General features: G+C 45.2%; 1 protein-coding gene across 1 annotated transcript in view; it reads right to left on the bottom strand.

Moving 5' to 3' along the window:
* Positions 1-18,955, bottom strand: part of LOC126297821 (dihydropyrimidine dehydrogenase [NADP(+)]) — a 280,937-nt gene that overhangs the window by 80,367 nt on the left and 181,615 nt on the right. Inside the window, exons 14-15 of the mRNA XM_049989053.1 lie at positions 4,545-4,665; positions 2,389-2,651 (exon numbers count right to left, since the gene is read on the bottom strand). Of these exons, the coding sequence (XP_049845010.1) occupies positions 2,389-2,651; positions 4,545-4,665 (384 nt within the window). The remainder of the gene's footprint in view (positions 1-2,388; positions 2,652-4,544; positions 4,666-18,955) is intronic.

Genomic DNA, 18,955 nt, shown 5'->3' with positions numbered 1-18,955 from the left:
GGATCACCAATTTAGTATTGGAGGTCAGCGTGGAGGGTAAAAATCGTAGAAGGAGACCAAGAGATGAATACACTAAGCAGAGTCAGAAGGATGTAGGTTGCAGTAGGTACTGGGAGATGAAGAAGCTTGCACAGGATAGAGTAGCATGGAGAGCTGCAACAAACCAGTCTCAGGACTGAAGACCACAACAACAACAACAACAACATGGGGGGAAGGTACCAGTCAAGATAGGACGTGTAAAAATCAAATTTTTGGGCCAAATAGTTTTTGTGAATTCGAATGATAAGTGTGTCAAAGCAGTCGGAACACCTGCACAGACAAGCAGTGTAGTGATGATAAAATCGTGCACGGCGCGGAATACGGGGAGCACGTCTCTGTAGCAGCGAAAGGATTAATGCGGCCGTGGTGGCTTTACTTCATAAACGTAGTTTGCGAACTACAGGATGTTACAAAAAGGTACGGCCAAACTTTCAGGAAACATTCCTCACACACAAATAAAGAAAAGATGTTATGTGGACATGTGTCCGGAAACGCTTAATTCCCATGTTAGAGCTCATTTTAATTTCGTCAGTATGTACTGTACTTCCTCGATTCACCGCCAGTTGACCCAATTGAAGGAAGGTAATGTTGACATCGGTGCTTGTGTTGACATGCGACCTATTGGTCTACAGTACTAGGATCAAGCACATCAGTACGTAGCATCAACAGGTTAGTGTTCATCACGAACGTGGTTTTGCAGTCAGTGCAAACCACAAAGCGGAATTGGCAGATGCCCATTTGATGTGTGGATTAGCACGGGGCAAGAGCCATGGCGCGGTACGTTTGTATTGAGACAGATTTCCAGAACGAAGGTGTCCCGACAGGAAGACGTTCGAAGCAATTGATCTGCGTCTTAGGGAGCACGGAACATTCCAGCCTATGACTCGCGACTGGGGAAGACCTAGAACGACAAGAACACGTGCAATGGACGAGGCAATTCTTCGTGCAGTTGACGATAACCCTAATGCCAGCGTCAGAGAAGTTGCTGCTGCACAAGGTAACGTTGACCACATCACTGTATGGAGAGTGCTACGGCAGAACCAGTTGTTTCCGTACCATGTACAGCGTGTGCAGGCACTATGAGCAGCTGATTGGCCTCCAAGGGTACACTTCTGCGAATGGTTCATCCAACAATGTGTCAATCCTGATTTCAGTGCAAATGTTCTCTTACGGATGAGGCTTCATTCCAACGTGATCAAATTGTAAATTTTCACTATCAACATGTGTGGGCTCACGAGAATCCGGTCGAAATTGTGTAATCACGTCATCAACACATATTTTCTGTGAACGTTTGGGCAGGCATTGTTGGTGATGTCTTGACTGGGCCCCATGTTCTTCCACCTACGCTGAATGGAGCACGTTATCACGATTTCATAGGGGATACTCTACCTGTGCTGCTAGAACATGTGCCTTTACAAGTAGGACACAAGATGTGGTTCATGCATGATGGAGCTCCTGCACATTTCAGTCGAAGTGTTCGTATGCTTGTTAACAACAGAGTCGGTGATCGATGGATTAGTAGAGGCGGACCAATTCCATGGCGTCCAAGCTCTCCTGACCTCAACCCTCTTGACTTTCATTTATGGGGGCATTTGAAAGCTCTTGTCTACGCAACCCCGGTACTAAATGTAGACACTCTTCGTGCTCGTACTGTGTACGGCTGTGATACAATTCGCCGTACTCCAGGGCTGCATCTGCGCATCAGGGATTCCATGCGACGGAGGGTGGATGCATGTATCCTCGCTAACGGAGGAAATTTTGGACATATCCTCTAAGAAAGTGTTTGAAGTCACGCTGGTACGTTCTGTTGCTGTATGTTTCCATTACACGATTAATGTGATTTGAAGAGAAGTAATAAAATGAGCTCTAACATGGAAAGTAAGCGTTTCCGGACACATGTCCACATAACATAGCCGGCCGCGGTGTTCTCGCGGTTCTAGGCGCGCAGTCCGGAACCGTGCGATTGCTACGGTCGCAGGTTCGAATCCTGCCTCGGGTATGGATGTGTGTGATGTCCTTAGGTTAGTTAGGTTTAAGTAGTTCTAAGCCTAGGGGACTGATGACCTCAGATGTCGAGTCCCATAGTGCTCAGAGCCATTTGAACCACATAACATATTTTCTTTCTTTTTGTGTGAGGAATATTTCCTGAAAGTTCGGCCGTACCTTTTTGCAACACCCTGTATACTATACTACGGCGCTGCTTCTCTTGGCGCGTGCAACTGGCAACGCAGCAATCTCCCGCGTCTGGGCGGGCACGTGCGAGCCGCCAAGATAAAAGAATTGAACTATAGTTTCACGAGGAGAAATGAAAGGAACGGAAGGCGGAGGGGCTCGGTAAGGCAGCCTGACCTGGACGACGGAGGCGCCGGCGCTGAGGAACTGGAAGGCGGTGTCGGCAGAGTCGACGCCGCCGATGCCGAGGATGGGGAAGCCCGGCAGCTCGCGCGCCACGGCCGAGATGGCCCGCAGAGCCATGGGCCGCGTAGCCGCGCCCGACACACCTCCGTACGTGGTGCGCCGCTGAGAGCCCACCGCCGGCCACGGCGAGCCGTCCGCGTGCAGCCGCATCAGCCCCGACACCGTGTTGATCGCCGACACCCCGTCCGCCTTGCCTGTGTCGGACCACCAGTACAGCCTTAACCAGACACGGACCTCATCCCACGCGTGAGACACCTACATGCACATGCAGGGAAGAAGGTTCCCCAAAACACACTGTCTTTTTCTGCGGGCAATACCCGAACAATAGACATACACTACACTTAGATTAAACAGGTACAGACATAGATATACAGGGTGAGTCACCTAACGTTACCGCTGGATATATTTCGTAAACCACATCAAATACTGACGAACCGATTCCACAGACCGAACGTGAGGAGAGGGGCTAGTGTAATTGTTTAATACAAACCATACAAAAATTCTACCTGTTTACCGATGAAGCGGGTTTCACAAACCACGGGGCAGTGAATCTACGGAACATGCTTTACTGGTCCGTGGACAATCCTCGCTGGCCCAGACAGGTAGAGCGACAGCGACCGTGGACTGTAAATTTATGGTGCGGAATCATTGGCGACCACCTCATTGGTCCTCAATTCATTGCAGGGGCCCAAACAGCTGCAACATACATCGCGTCTCTACAGAATAATCTGCCAACGTTGCTCGAAAATGTCCCACTGGAAATGCGTCGACGTATGTGGTATCAGCATGATGGTGCACCTGCACATTCCGCAATTAACACTAGGGTGACCCTTGACAGGATGTTCGACGGGCGTTTCATAGGACGTGGAGGACGCATAAAATGGCCAGCCCGTTCTTCTGATCTTACACATCTGGAATTGTTTCTGTGGGGGACGTTAAAGGAGAATGTGTACCTTGATGTGCCTACAACCCCAAAGGATATGAAACAACGTATTGTGGCAGCCTGCGGCGACCTTACACCAGATGTACTGCGGTGTGTACGACATTCATCACGCCAGAGATTGCAATTGTGTGCAGCAAATGATGGCCACTACATTGTACATCTATTGGCAGGACATGTCGGGACACACTCTATTCCACTCCGTAATTGAAAACGGAAACCACGTGTGTACGTGTACCTCACCCCTCATGGTAATGTACATGTGCGTCAGTGAAAAAGGCCAATAAAAAGGTATTAGTATGTGGACGTAATGTGCTGTTCCAGTCTCTTCTGTACCTAAGGTACACACGATCGATACACACGATCGAACAGCGGAGGAGTGGTACTCAAGCGTCAACTTTAGGTTACAATATCTCCGGATGTAATTAACATTTTACAATGCAACAAACGGCACTGATTACGTATTTGTTTATATGTTCAGATTTGCTAACAAAACTGGCGGGGTTCCATTTAAAAAAACGTAGGTTTGTGTTAAAAACATACTTCCGTGCATTTTTTTATGGTTTGTATTAACCAATTACACAGCATATCCTCAAATTTTACTAAGCGAACCCTTACTTCCCGAGATTATTCGCCATTTCTCTGCGGTTTTAACGATGTTGTTAGTCGTAAATTTCCACGCATGACGATTAACGTTTTTTGGGACTTTTCTTTTTACATCCGCTCCACTCCCAGGCACTGCATCCCTACGCCCCACCTATGTCTGCAGGATCCTGTAACGAGTAATTATCAATATTCGAGAATCATTCACGAACTGTAAACCGTTTAGCAGGTATTTGTTAAGAAACAAACAGTTCACAAAGCATGGCTCTTACGTATTTTTCATTCAATAGCCCGTACCGACTGAAACATAATTTTCCAAGCACTGGTATCACAAAGTACTGAGATTAGGATCCTTCACAGTCCGTATAGTTTCAGTCCTACGTATTTGGACCACCCTGTATAACATTGTACACTTGGTCCGAGATCACACATAAGGTTTTCAGTGTCGTTTTCCGAGACTTCAGTCCACATTGTGTACCTTACAACACAGACCAGGTTCCAGCAAAGAGAAGTATGCAGACGAATTACGGCCTAAATGACATACCTTCGTAAGCTGCTCTGGCGATGCTGACGATGTCGGTGATGTTGGGCGTCAGTTTGACGAAGAACGGAATTTTCACAGCGGCTCTCACCCACGTAGCAATACTGCGCACCAGATTCGGATCCTGTGGTAGAGAAGCGTCAGTCATTCAGCTGGCTCACTGCCTAGCAGTGGAAAATTGTTGTTAGTAAATAAATAAATAAATAAAATGAAAAGGAAAGAAGGAATATTAAGGATTAATGCCCTGTTGACGATAAAGTCGTTAGAGACGGAGTACAATCTCGGACTGGGTAAGGAAATCAGATGTGTCCTTTTCACACGTATCATTACGGGAGTTGCCATAATAGATTTAGGGAAATCACAGAAAACTTAATACTCTATGGTCAGGCAGGGATTTGAATCCCGCTCCACTCTAATGGAGTCCAGTGTCTTAATCTACTCCTCACCTTTCTCAGTTCTGTGTTCAGGCAAGATAAGTTTTGAACCGGGCCGTATGAAGCGAATTAGTATGAGAGAGAGTTAACATGGATGTATCGGATTTAACTCATTCTTCTATTAGGCAACATTTCCCTCTTGGGTTGTTTTTAAATGTATTTATTCACGACCGCGATTTCTGTCTGTTTTGCCATTCTCAAGTGATGCCTCACTGTGAGGTGCGTCAACGCTTAATCGTTCCATTTAAGAGCACACTGCCCTCGGGTCAACCATGTTTACATATCCAATATGTATAATAAGCGAGGAGTCTTCGTGACTTACATAAAAAACGTAGCATATCAGTTAATTGCTGTCGAATTCATGTCATCTGCGCACTTAGTTTTCACTATGCGTCTACAAGGTGTGACCTCAGCCATATTCAGATCATATGTGTAGTCTTAAACACTCGCGTCTGTGTGTTTAAAGATCGCAAAGTGTAGTGTGGTACTGAGACAACAATTTTTTTCTGAATTCGGGTCAATATATGGACTGATGAGGCTTCGTGTGTGTTGATTCAAGCGGATGGCAGGGTACGACTACTCGTACATAAGTAATTTTTTATTGAATTTTTGTTATGGGCTACAGCAGCTGGCAGACGCAGCTGGCGGCACATCAGCAGTTACTGTGCATGGTGTTGGCAAAGCGCTCGTAGGTATCGCTGATTAAGAACAACAGGTGGCTATGAGTATGGCGTCGCTTGATGGTGACGGGGAAGTGCGGCCACTCATTAGGTAGGTACTAATCGCACACTTTAAGATGTCCCTATTGGGATTGATGCTATAGCGAAACCTTGCGGTCGGCTCATAATACACTGATTGCTGGAACAAGCCCCACCTCCCCCAGAATAGCCAGATAACCTTATACACGGCCCAGTCACGTGTTCGACGTCAATGTGCAGTAACAACTCACAGACGGCAGATGGCAGCACTAGCAGTGCAGGGTATGTAATAGTATCGGGGGACGCCGAAAACAGTACGGTCTTAATCAAAATGCAGAAACGAAGCAATTTACCTAACATCCAAAATGGGCATGATCATTGTCTTTCGTGCCAAGGGTGGAAACATTTCCAACACAGTTTAGTTCGTAAACTGTTCGCGCGCTGTCGTTGTTAAAGTGTACCATGCATGGCAAAATGACTCTGTCCACAACTGGAGCTGACGTTAACTGTGCTGCAACCGAGCGAGGTGGCAAGTGGTTAGCACACTGGACTCGCATTCGGGAGGACGACGGTTCAATCCCGCGTCCGGTCATCCAGATTTAGGTTTTGCGTGATTTTCCTAAATCGGTTCAGGCAAATGCCGTGATGGTTCCTTTGAAAGGGCACGGCCGACTTCCTTCCCCATCCTTCCCTAATCCGATGAGACCGATGACCTCGCTGTCTGGTCTCCTCCAGCCAAATGTGCTGCATCATGGGCCATAGATGACGTGAGTAACAATGGACACGGAGATGTGTACGGGGGAATAGACGTGCAGCTGTTGAGCAGCTGACAGTCCAGATGAACCAAACGGCTACCAACAGTGTTTCCTCAATGACCATTCAGCGACCGTTGCTGTGTATGGCTCTCTGAAGGAGGTGGCTGGTTCTTGGTTGTTGCTGCTGTTCATCAGTGACGAATGCTGGAATTTGCATACCAATACCGAAACTGGACGTCCGCTGAGTGGCGACATGTGGTTTTCTTAGATGAATCATTTTTCGTGTTCCATCAGACAGATGACCGTTTGAGTGTATGGCGTGAAATGTCTGAAATCAAACATAATGCTACAATACATAAAATGTATTCGCAGTTGTGAATATGGAGAAACATCACCTGTATAATGGAATGATGACAACGAAAATTTGTGCCAGACCAATTCTCGAAACCAGATATTCCGCTTATCACGAACGGTCGCCATACCACATGGCTATCCGCGCACATCTCAAGGCCATATGTTATTAATCATGAGTCTACAGCCTGCACTCATACAATTATTATGTATATTCCCCTGCAGGGGAGACACTTTCATTGCAAGTCGCCTGCCCGGTGTCGGGGGATAAGCACAATATTGTATGCATGCGTGCACGAAGGGACATTACGTCACACTTCTGGATAACACAGGCACTGCATCGCACTGCAGCCATCATCAGAAGGGTCCAGACCTGAGGACTTAGCGTTATTGTCTGGGAAATGTTTACGTGGTATTTCCAGGGAGATCTCGTCGTTCTGGAAGGTACAATTGATCAACACAAGTACACTACTGGCCATTAAAATTGCTACACCAAGAAGAAATGCAGATGATAAACGGGTATTTATTGGACAAATATATTACACTAGAACTGACATGTGATTACATTTTCATGCAGTTTGGGTGCATAGATCCTGAGAAATCAGTACTCAGAACAACCACCTCTGGCCGTAATAACGGCCTCGATACGCCTGGGCATTGAGTCAAACAGAGCTTGGATGGCATGCACAGGTACAGCTGCCCATTCAGCTTCAACTCGATACCACGGTTCATCAAGAGTATTGTGAGTATTGGCGTGTACAGGTACAGGTGCCCATGCAGCTTCGACACGATACCACAGTTCATCAAGAGTAGTGACTGGTGTATTGTGACGAGTCAGTTGTTCGGCCACATTTGACCAGACGTTTTCAATTGGTGAGAGATCAGGAGAATGTGCTGACCAGAGCAGCAGTCGAACATTTTCTGTATCCAGAAGGCCCTTACAGGACCTGCAACATGCGGTCGTGGATTATCCTGCTGAAATGTAGGGTTTCACAGGGATCGAATGAAGGGTAGAGTGACGGGTCGTAACACATCTGAAATTTAACGTCCACTGTTCAAAGTGCCGTCAATGCCAACAAGAGGTGACCGAGACGTGTAACCAATGGCACCCCATACCATCACGCCGGGTGATACGCCAGTATGGCGATCACGAATACACGCTTCCAATGTGCATTCTCCGCGATGTCGCCAAACACAGATGAGACCCTCATGATTCTGTAAATAGAACCTGGATTCATCCGAAAAAATGACGTTTTGCCATTCGTGCACCCAGGTTCGTCGTTGAGTATAGCATCGCAGGTGCTCCGTTCTGTGATGCAGCGTCAAGGGTAACCGCAGCCATGGTCTCCGAGCCGATAGTCCATGCTGCTGCGAACGTCATCGAACTGTTCGTGCAGATGGTTGTTGTCTTGCAAACGTCCCCATCTGTTGACTCAGGGATCGAGACGTGGCTGCACGATCCGTTACAGCCATGCGGATAAGATGCCTATCATCTCGACTGCTAGTGATACGAGGCTGTTGGGATGCAGCACGGCGTTCCGTATTACCCTCCTGAGCCCACCGATTCCATATTCTGCTAACAGTCATTGGACCTCGATCAACGCGAGCAGAAATGTCGCGATACGATAAACCGCAATCGCGATAGGCTACAATCCGACCTTCATCAAAATCGGAAACGTGATGGTACGCATTTCTCCTCCTTACACGACGCATCCCAACAACGCTTCACCAGGAAACGCCGGTCAACTGCTGTTTGTGTATCAGAAATCGGTTGGAAACTATACTCATGTCAGCACGTTGTAGGTGTCGCCACCGGCGTCAACCTTATGTGAATGCTCTGGAAAGCTAATGATTTACATATCACAGCATCTTCTTCCTGTCGCTTAAATTTCGCGTCTGTAGCACGTCATCTTCGTGGTGGAGAAATTTTATTGGCTAGTAGTGTATGTATCTATCACTGGGAACCACGTCCACTCCTACAGGCAGTTTTTTTTTTTTCTCGGCACAATGGCATCTACCAGTTGGAAAATGCAATGTGTTATTCAGCTCGCAGTGTACATGCGTGGTTCGAAGGGCACCAGGATGGGTTTACCATACTCCTCCTTGGGGTACAAAACAATCTAGGATCTACAAGGCCACCTGTGTCGGGCAGCACGTGCCCTGGCTCCTCAACTGAGAAACACAGCACATGTGGTTACGGCACTGGTTTCGGCATGGCACCACTCCCTATTGGCACCTTTCAAAACCTCATTGACCCTGTTAGTGCACGTCTTGGAGTGGTCTGCACAGCAAAAGGTGGTTATTAGGCTTTAGACAGGTGGTCACATTAATATGAATGGACAGTTTAAAAGAAAGGAAGATGTGATGGGTTATTGTGTCGTAGAAGTGACCCAAAAGTCGATGGTGAGGCGCTTGAAGGATCAGTTACAGCCTCTCCACTCTTTTTTTCTATGTAATAATAATAATCACGACACGCAACACTATTCATGAGTCAACACTGGTTTTCCAACGGATACTGTAATGCTACGGCACACAATGTTATTACGTTGGCAACGAATGTGAATATTCTGTAGCAACTCAGAGTCAGCCGAATTTCAATGATTAGAAAAAGGTCACCTTAAAGCGTGCGATTAATACTGGTGTTTCAAGGAAATCACAGACAACAAATGCGACAAAAAGCATGCGAAATACGCTGTGACAGTTTTAATGAGATTAAGCGTATAACGCTCTGCCACCTCCGAGAAATATGCATCGAAGAATTCCTTTATCAGTGAGAGCCATTTTAATGAGTCACACGACATATATTGTGGATATAATTATTTCAGTGAATAAGACAAAATGCCCCCCCCCCCCATGAACCATGGACCTTGCCGTTGGTGGGGAGGCATGCGTGCCTCAGCGATACAGATAGCCGCACCGTAGGTGCAACCACAACGGAGGGGTATCTGTTGAGAGGCCAGACAAACGTGTGGTTCCTTAAGAGAGGCAACAGCCTTTTCAGTAGTTGCAGGGGCAACAGTCTGGGTGATTGACTGATCTGGGCTTGTAACAATAACCAAAACGGCCTTGCTATGCTGGTATTGCGAACGGCTGAAGACAAGGGGAAACTACGGCCGTAATTTTTCCCGAGGACATGCAACTCTACTGTATGGTTAAATGATGATGGCGTCCTCTTGGGTAAAATATTCCAGAGGTAAAATAGTCCCTCAATCGGATCTCCGGGCGGGGACTACTCAAGAGGACGTCGTTATCAGGAGAAAGAAAACTGGCGTTCTACGGATCGGAGCGTGGAATGTCAGATCCCTTAATCGAGCAGGTAGGTTAGAAAATTTAAAAAGGGAAATGGATAGGTTAAAGTTATATATGGTGGGAATTAGTGAAGTTCGTTGGCAGGAGGAACAAGACTTTTGATCAGGTGAATACAGGGTTATAAATACAAAATCAAATAGGGGGGTAATCCAGGAGTAGGTTTAATAATGAATAAAAAATAGGAGTGCGGGTAAGCTACTACAAACAGCATAGTGAACGCATTATTGTGGCCAAGATAGACACGAAGCCCACGCCTACTACAGTAGTTCAAGTTTATATGGCAACTAGCTCTGCAGATGATGAAGAAATTGATGAAATGTATGATGAGATAAAAGAAATTATTCAGATAGTTAAGGGAGACGAAAATTTAATAGTCATGGGTGACTGGAATTCGGTAGTAGGAAAAGGGAGAGAAGGAAACATAGTAGGTGGATATGGACTGGGGCAAAGAAATGAAAGAGGAAGCCGCCTGGTAGAATTTGCACAGAGCATAACTTAATCATAGCTAACACTTGGTTCAAGAACCATAAAAGAAGGTTGTATACATGGAAGCATCTCGGAGATACTAACAGGTTTCAGATAGATTATATAATGGTAAGACAGAGATTTAGGGACCAGCTTTTTAATTGTAAGACATTTCCAGGGGTAGATTTGGACTCTGACCACAATCTATTGGTTATGAACTGGAGATTAAAATTGAAGAAACTGCAAGAAGGTGGGAATTTAAGGAGATGGGACCTGGATAAACTGCCTAAACCAGAGGTTGTGCAGAGTTTCAGGGAGAGCATAAGGGAACAATTGACAGCTGTGGTGGAAAGAAATACAGTAGAAGAAGAATGGGTTGCTCTGAGGTATGAAGTAGTGAAGGCAGCAGAGGATCAAGTCGGTGGAAAGACGAAGGCCAGTAGAAATCCTTGGGTAACAGAAGAATATTGAATTTAATTGATGAAAGGAGGAAACATAAAATCGCAGTAAATGAAGCAGGCAAAAAGGAATACAAACGTCTCAAAAAAGAGATCGACAGGAAGTGCAAAATGGCTAAGCAGGGATGGCTAGAGGACAAATGTAAGGATGTAGAGGCTTATCTCACTAGGGATAAGATAGATACTGCCTACAGGAAAATTAAAGAGATCTTTGGAGAAAAGAGAACCACTTGTATGAATATCAAGAGCTCAGATGGAAACCCAGTCCTAGCCAAGGAAGGGAAGGCAGAAAGGTGGAAGGATTATATAGAGGGTCTATACAAGGGCGATGTACTTGAGGACAATATTATAGAAATGGAAAAGAATGTAAATGAAGATGAAATGGGAGATACGATACTGCGTGAAGAGTTTGACAGAGCACTGAAAGACCTGAGCCGAAACAAGGCCCCGAAAGTAGACAACATTCCATTAGATCTACTGACGGCCTTGGGAGAGCCAGTCCTGACAAAACTCTACAGGCGAAGTACCCTCAGACTTCAAGAAGAATATAATAATTCCAATCCCATAGAAAGCAGGTGTTGACAGATGTGAAAATTACCGAACTACCAGTTTAATAAGTCACAGCTGCAAAATACTAACACGAATTATTTACAGACGAATGGAAAAACTGGTAGAAGCCGACCTCGTGGAAGATCAGTTTGGATTCCGTAGAAATATTGGAGCACGTGAGGCAATATTGACCTTACTACTTATATTAGAAGAAAGATTAAGGAAAGGCAAACCTTCGTTTCTAGCATTCGTAGACTTAGAGAAAGCTTTTGACGATGTTGTCTGGAATACTCTCTGTCAAATTCTAAAGGTGGCAGGGGTAAAATACAGGGAGTGAAAGGCTATTTACAGTTTGTACAGAAACCAGATGGCAGTTATAAGAGTCAAGGGGGGAAGCAGTGGTTGGGAAGGGAGTGAGACAGGGTTGTAGCCTCTCCGCAATGTTATTCAATCTGTATATTGAGCAAGCAGTAAAGGAAACAAAAGAAAAATTCGGAGTAGGTATTAAAATCCATGGAGAAGAGTAGTTGAAAGGAATGGACAATGTCTTGAAAGGAGGATATAAGATGAACATCAACAAAAGCAAAACGAGGATAATGGAATGTAGTCGAATTAAGTGGGGTGAAGCTGAGGGAATTAGATTAGGGAATGAGACACTTAAAGTAGTAAAGGAGGTTTGCTATTTGCGGAGCAAAATAGCTCATGATGGTCGAAGTAGAGAGGATATAAAATGTAGACTGGCAATGGCAAGGAAAGCGTTTCTGAAGAAGAGAAATTTGTTAACATCGAGTATAGATTTAAGTGTCAGGAAGTCGTTTCTGAAAGTATTTGTATGGAGTGTAGCCATGTATGGAAGTGAAACATGGACAATAAATAGTTTGGACAGGAAGAGAATAGAAGCTTTTGAAGTGTAGTGCTACAGAAGAATGCTGAAGATTAGATGGGTAGATCACATAACTAACGAGGAAGTATTGAATAGGATTGGGGAGAAGAGACGTTTGTGGAACAACTTGACCAGAAGAAGGGATCGGTTGGTAGGACATGTTCTGAGGCATCAAGGGATCACCAATTTAGTATTGGAGGGCAGCGTGGAGGGTAAAAATCGTAGAGGGAGACCAAGAGATGAATACACAAAACAATGATGGCCTGCATCTATACATGCTTAAAGGAAGAGCTTTAATTTTGTCCCACACTTTCATTACTGCTTCTTCATAGTGGCATTTCATTAGTGATTCATGGTAGTAGTGTAAACAGGCTGACTACGAATACCCTTGAAAACAGGTCCTTCTCAGTTGCTATTGTGTTCTTAACCTTCTATGACTCGGTGCGATCCTGCACTAGCAATCGCCTGATGTGGGATCCGTTGATCGCAAGTCCACAACATGGGTCTCTCCTACCCAGTCCAACTTTTAAGGAAGGTTTTCTCCATCGTGTTACACCAAAGTTAAATGTTTCGTTTCCTTAGTTTTCTACATCAGAGATCGGACTCCCTGTATTAAATGTATGATTAGCGAAATGGTTGTGATGTACTGTAGAGGAAGAGAATCTGATGCCGCATGCTGCACTTATGTAAATAACTGCATTTATATAACTAATTGTACAGATCTGCGAAGCACATGTGACGTGACTTCAGTGTAATTATTGTCTTTGAGTCAAAGTGTCATTTCTCTTCGTCTCATTGTGTATTCCTTTCAGTTACACTATGCGATCAAAAGTATCCGGACACCCCAAAAACATACTTTTTCATATTAAGAGCATTGCGTTGCTACCTACTGCCAGGTTCCCAATATCAGCGACATCAGTAGTCATTAGATATCGTGAGAGAGCAGAATGGGGCCCTCCCCAGAACTCACGTACTTCGAACGTGGTCAGGTGATGGGGTGTTACTTGTGTCATACGTCTGTACGTGAGATTTCCATACTCCTAAACATCTCTAGGTCCACTGTTTCCGATGTGATAGTGAAGTGGAGACGTGAAGGGACACGTACAGCACAAAAACGTACAGGCCGACCTCGTCTGTTGACTGACAGAGACCGCCGACAGTTGAAGAGGGTCGTAATGTGTAATAGGCAGACATCTATCTAGACAATCGCACACGAATTCCAATCTGCATCAGGATCCACTGAAAGTTCTATGATAGTTAGGCGGCACGTGAAAAAATTTGGATTTCATGGTGAAGTGGCTGCTCATAAGCCACACATCATGCCGGTAAATGCCAAACGACGCCTCGCTTGGTGTAAGGAGCGTTAACCTTGGACGACTGAACAATGGAAAAACGTTGTGTGAAGTGACGAATCACGGTACACAACGTGACGATCTGATGGCAGGGCGTGGTTCTGGTGAATGCCCGGTGAACGTCATCTGCCAGCGTCTGTAGTGCCAACAGTAAAAGTCGGAGGTGGTGGCGTCATGGTGTTGTGTTTTTCACGGAGGGGGCTTGCACCCCTAGTTGTTTTGCGAGGCACTAACATATCACAGGCCTACATTGATGTTTTAAGCACCTTCTTGCTTCCCACTGCCGAAGAGCAATTCGGGGATGGCGATTGCATCTTCCAACACGATCGAGCACCTGTTCACAATGCACGGCCTGTGGCGGACTGGTTCTACGATAATAACACAACTGTAATGGACTCTCCTGCCGAGACTCCTGACCTGAATCTTATAGAACACCTTTGGGATGTTTTGGAACGCCGACTTCGTGCCAAGGCCTCACCGACCGACATCGATACGTCTCCTCAGTGCTGCACCCGTGAAGAATGAGCTGCTATTCCTCAAGAAACCTCCCAGCACTTGATTGAACGTATGCCTGAGAGAGTGGAAGCTGTCATCAAGGCTAAGGGTGGGTCAACATCATTCTGAATTCCAGCATTACCCATGGTGGGCGCCACGAACTTGTAAGTCATTTTCAGCCAGGTGTCCGGATACTTTTGATCACACAGTGTATCTCATGTATTATACTGCAGCAGTTCTTTCTATGTCTGGTCCGAGTTCCATCGAACTATGTTACTTCACACTGACCGTTCATGCGAAAGTTAATTTCGTCCTGAAGTTCTGCACACCAGTGTAATGTGTCAATGAACAGACGTATGACACGGCGCAGGAAAGTAAATATTCCTTTCTTTTTTTTTTTTTTTGGATCCGACATTGGACCTGCACTAGAGAAGTGACAAGTATATTTTACGATGAACTGGTATGTTTTAACGTACAGTTTGTTGCACATTGTTACTTTTGATGTGAAATATAGAATTAATTTTACGTAACAAAGAAGAGTAAAAATTACTAAACATTCATTCGGCATGGGATCATCCAGCTATGCTCGACAATAAGAATTGATGTTACACATTATGTGCTGACGTAGCTGAGGTACAATACCTTCCTGTGCTGTAATTGGTATTCAGTGTTTATATACAGTTTCACCGACCTAAAAGTCGTCAGCCGCATTCTCTGTGGTGATTAACAGATATTTGCAACTTCGGTTTTTCATTGTGTAGCTGGAGTTCATCCCAAGCTAATACTGTTCATCATGTCTTTCATGCGACGCTCGTTGTGGAAGTAAAACATCGGTTTGCTTCCCGCTACGAACAAAATGGTTTTTAAACCGAAATATTACGCGTCCATTCGATGTAGCGGCCCCAGATTAGTCTAGTGAAATTTTCTATTCATCGATATGTATTAACAGGGAAATTAAAACATGAGGAATAACCAGTACTTCAGCAGGGACTGAGTTGCACTGCTGTATGCGGTAACAGTCAGCGCAGGCCAGTGCAGCACACGAGTAGCTGCTGGAGATCTGGTTATTCTTCGTGTTTGAACAACCCTTTTAATACATATCGATAAAACGTATATCGCAATAAATAATGTGGGATCAGTGTCACGAATGGGCACTTAAAATACCGCTTTAAAAATAATTTTGTTCGTTACGAGAAACAAAGCTACACTTTCTGCAGACTTTGGGCGTCGCAGAAAGACGTCATGGAGCAGTATTTACACTACTGGCCATTAAAATTGAAACACCGAGAAGAAATACAGAAGATAAACGGGTATTCATTGGACAAATATATTATACCAGAACTGACATGAGGTTACATTTTCACGCAATTTGGGTGCACAGATCCTGAGAACTCAGTACCCAGAAAACCACCTCTGGCCGTAATAACGGCCTTGATACGCCTGGGCATTGAGTCAAACAGAGCTTGGATGGCGTGTACAGGTACAGTTGCCCATGCAACTTCAACACGATACCACAGTTCATCAAGAGTAGTGACTGGCGTATTGTGACGAGCCAGTTGCTCGGCCACCATTGACCAGACATTTTCAATTGCTGAGAGATCTGGAGAATGTGCTGGCCAGGGCAGCAGTCGAACATTTTCTGTATCCAGAAAGGCCCGTACAGGACCTGCAACATGAGGTCGTGCATTTTCCTGCTGAATTGTAGGGTTTCGCAGGGATCGAATGAAGGGTAGAGCCACGGGTCGTAACACATCTGAAATGTAACTTCCACTGTTCAAAGTGCGGTCAATGCGAGCAAGAGGTGACCAATGGCACCCCATACCATCATGGCGGGTGATACTCCAGTATGGTGATGACGAATACAGGCTTTCAATGTGGTTTCACCGCGATGTCGCCAAACACGTATGCGACCATCATGATTTTGTAAACAGAACTGGGATTCATCAAAAAAATGACGTTTTGCCGTTCGTGAACCGAGGTTCCGCGTTGAGTACACCATTGCAGGTGCTCCTGTCTGTGATGCTGCGTCAAGGGTAACCGCAGCCATGGTCTCCGAGCTGATAGTCTATGTTACTGCAAACGTCGTCGAACTGTTCGTGCAGATGGTTGTTGTCTTGCAAACGTCCCCATCCGTTGATTCAGGGATCGAGACGTGGATGCACGATCAGTTACAGCCATTCGGATAAGATGCCTGTCACCTCGACTGCTAGTGATACGAGGCCGTTGGGATCCAGGAAGGCGTTCCGTATTACCCTCCTGAACTCACCGATTCCACATTCTGCTAAGATTCATTGCATCTCGACCAAAACGAGCAGCAATGTCGCGATACGATAAGCCGCAATCGCGATAGGCTACAATCCGACCTTTGTCAAAGTCGGAGGCATCACAACAACGATTCACCAGGCAACGCCGATCAACTGCTGTTTGTGTATGAGAAATCAGTTGGAAACTTTCGTCATGTCAGCACGTTGTAGGTGTCGCCATCGGCGGCAACCTTGTGCGAATACTCTGAAGAGATAATCATTTGCATATCACAGCATCTTCTTCCTGTCGGTTAAATTTCGCGTCTGTAGCACGTCATCTTCGTGGTGTAGCAATTTTAATGGCCAGTAGTGTATTTGTGGTGACTCCAGCTAAACTTTGCAGAAGCGAAACTGGAAATATCTTCCGTAATAGCAGAGAAAATGCTCCTGACGACTCTTGGGAGGGACACTCGGTATCAATAAACTCGTTACACTGTTGCAGCTACAATTTGTTAACCTCAGTTCATTAGCAGTTAACAGGGTGTAAACAGAAGAAAAACTTATAGCATGGTGACGAGAATTGATCATTTCAATAAAACAGTCTGTCACGTCAGTCAAAACACATCGTAAGAAAAAGAATCAAAAGAAGGGAACTTGAATTGGTTGGTTTATATATTATAGCCCTAAGTTGATTATACTGGATAGCTTCAAATTTTTGTTTCATTTCGTGGTTTGGGCACGCTCTTGTTGATCTGTCGTGTGAGTGGCCTCGGCGTTACAGATTAATAACATTGGGTAGTGCTGCAGACAAATTTCCTTCAGATACTTTTCAAGACCAATCAGTATCTGACTGACATAGAAATATCACCAACTCGAGTTCGATTTTAAGGAGAAAAAGGCACACCTGCAAGATGTCCCCCAGCATTCGACCCCGCGCGAAACTTCGGGCCATGATTCTGACAGTACGCAGTTATGACTTTCTGAAAATACATATTTTAAACACGTGCGCACATCGCTTATTTGTCACTCGCTTTGCCCCACTGCACCCGCTTAATGCTCAAGCGCGAAGTACTGTACAGCAGTGTAACAACCAGTGCCCTCCTTCTGAAGAATAGCACAACCCCTACAAATGCACTTCATTTTACTAGTGTTAGCTTCACAATTCAAAGAAAATAACGCAAAACAGCGAAGTTAATAAATAGCGCTAAGCTTCTTCTTTAAGCACACACTCATGCGTTTCACTTAATTACACTGCATTTGCACAATGCAACACAAAAAAGTTAAAAACGAAGAAATCTCTGGCACCAGCTACATGTTAGACAGCGCACCCTTTGACGCAGTGAACAAAGCACGTTACCAATGTCATTATAGTATTTCACTGCATGTTCAAAGAGATCTGACCGGTCACTGACGTAGCCGCTTCGAGTCCAAGCTTACTAGAAGACAGGCCAAAATACTGGTGCACGTAGTTGCCTGTAAAGAAAAAGAAGCGACTGCATTTGAAGGATGTTGTTACGCTGGCCGAAGTTCACATTGACACCCAGAAGTCGTTTGAGCTGGTAAAACTGTGGACAAAACCCTGCCGGCCGGTGTGGCCGTGCGGTTCTAGGCGCTTCAGTCTGGAACCGCGTGACCGCCCCGGTGAGAGTTTCGAATCCTGCCTCGGGCATGGATGTGTATGATGTCCTTAGGTTAGTTAGGTTTAAGTAGTTCTAAGTTGTAGGGGACTGATGACCACAGATGTTAAGTCCCATAGTGCTCAGAGCCATTTGAACCATTTGACAAAACACTAGAATATGCGAAAGCCAAATAATCCAGCGGTTGACAGTATCTTGTTGCGTCTGGTTGCATCGTCAACGGCGAAACTGAAATGTCTTCTTCCATGTTCTCTTGATACATTGACAAGATTTTGTGGTCTGGAAATGCAATCACAATCAAGACTGTTCTGCTGTCAGTTTGTACGACTTTAGAAAAGACCTTCCGTTGCCATATCCGTAAATGTTCCGTGTTGACTTTTCTAGAAGATAAGGCGATACCCACGATACTGTCAAACTTTGCTTGACTCGCTGCCGGAAGTCCCAATCGGCTCTTTTAAAATTACAGACAGAGGTGACAGCAAGTGTCCATCTGCAGATACCGTTGGAAATATTTTGTAGCTGTGCATCGTGTTATCAATGGAACTGAAGGCTGTGTCGACATCTTTCGTTCCTTTTTGACAAGGGTTCGACCGGATGTAATTGCTAAGATAAAGTCTCTCTGACCCATATTGTAAACATTCTGTCTACCGACCGTTTCCGTAATTGCTCATGTGTAGCGACAAACTCTTCACATGCCGTAAGTGTGATTTTCACATTACTTAGGTTTTCAGTTCTAGTAACATGGGCTATTTTTCGTGACACAATACCATGTATCTTCTTTAAAG

Source organism: Schistocerca gregaria, chromosome X (assembly GCF_023897955.1).
Source record: "Schistocerca gregaria isolate iqSchGreg1 chromosome X, iqSchGreg1.2, whole genome shotgun sequence".
NCBI classification, from domain to species: domain Eukaryota; kingdom Metazoa; phylum Arthropoda; class Insecta; order Orthoptera; family Acrididae; genus Schistocerca; species Schistocerca gregaria.
Note: the sequence above shows the minus strand (reverse complement) of the source record. Positions and strands in the feature narration are given on the sequence as shown.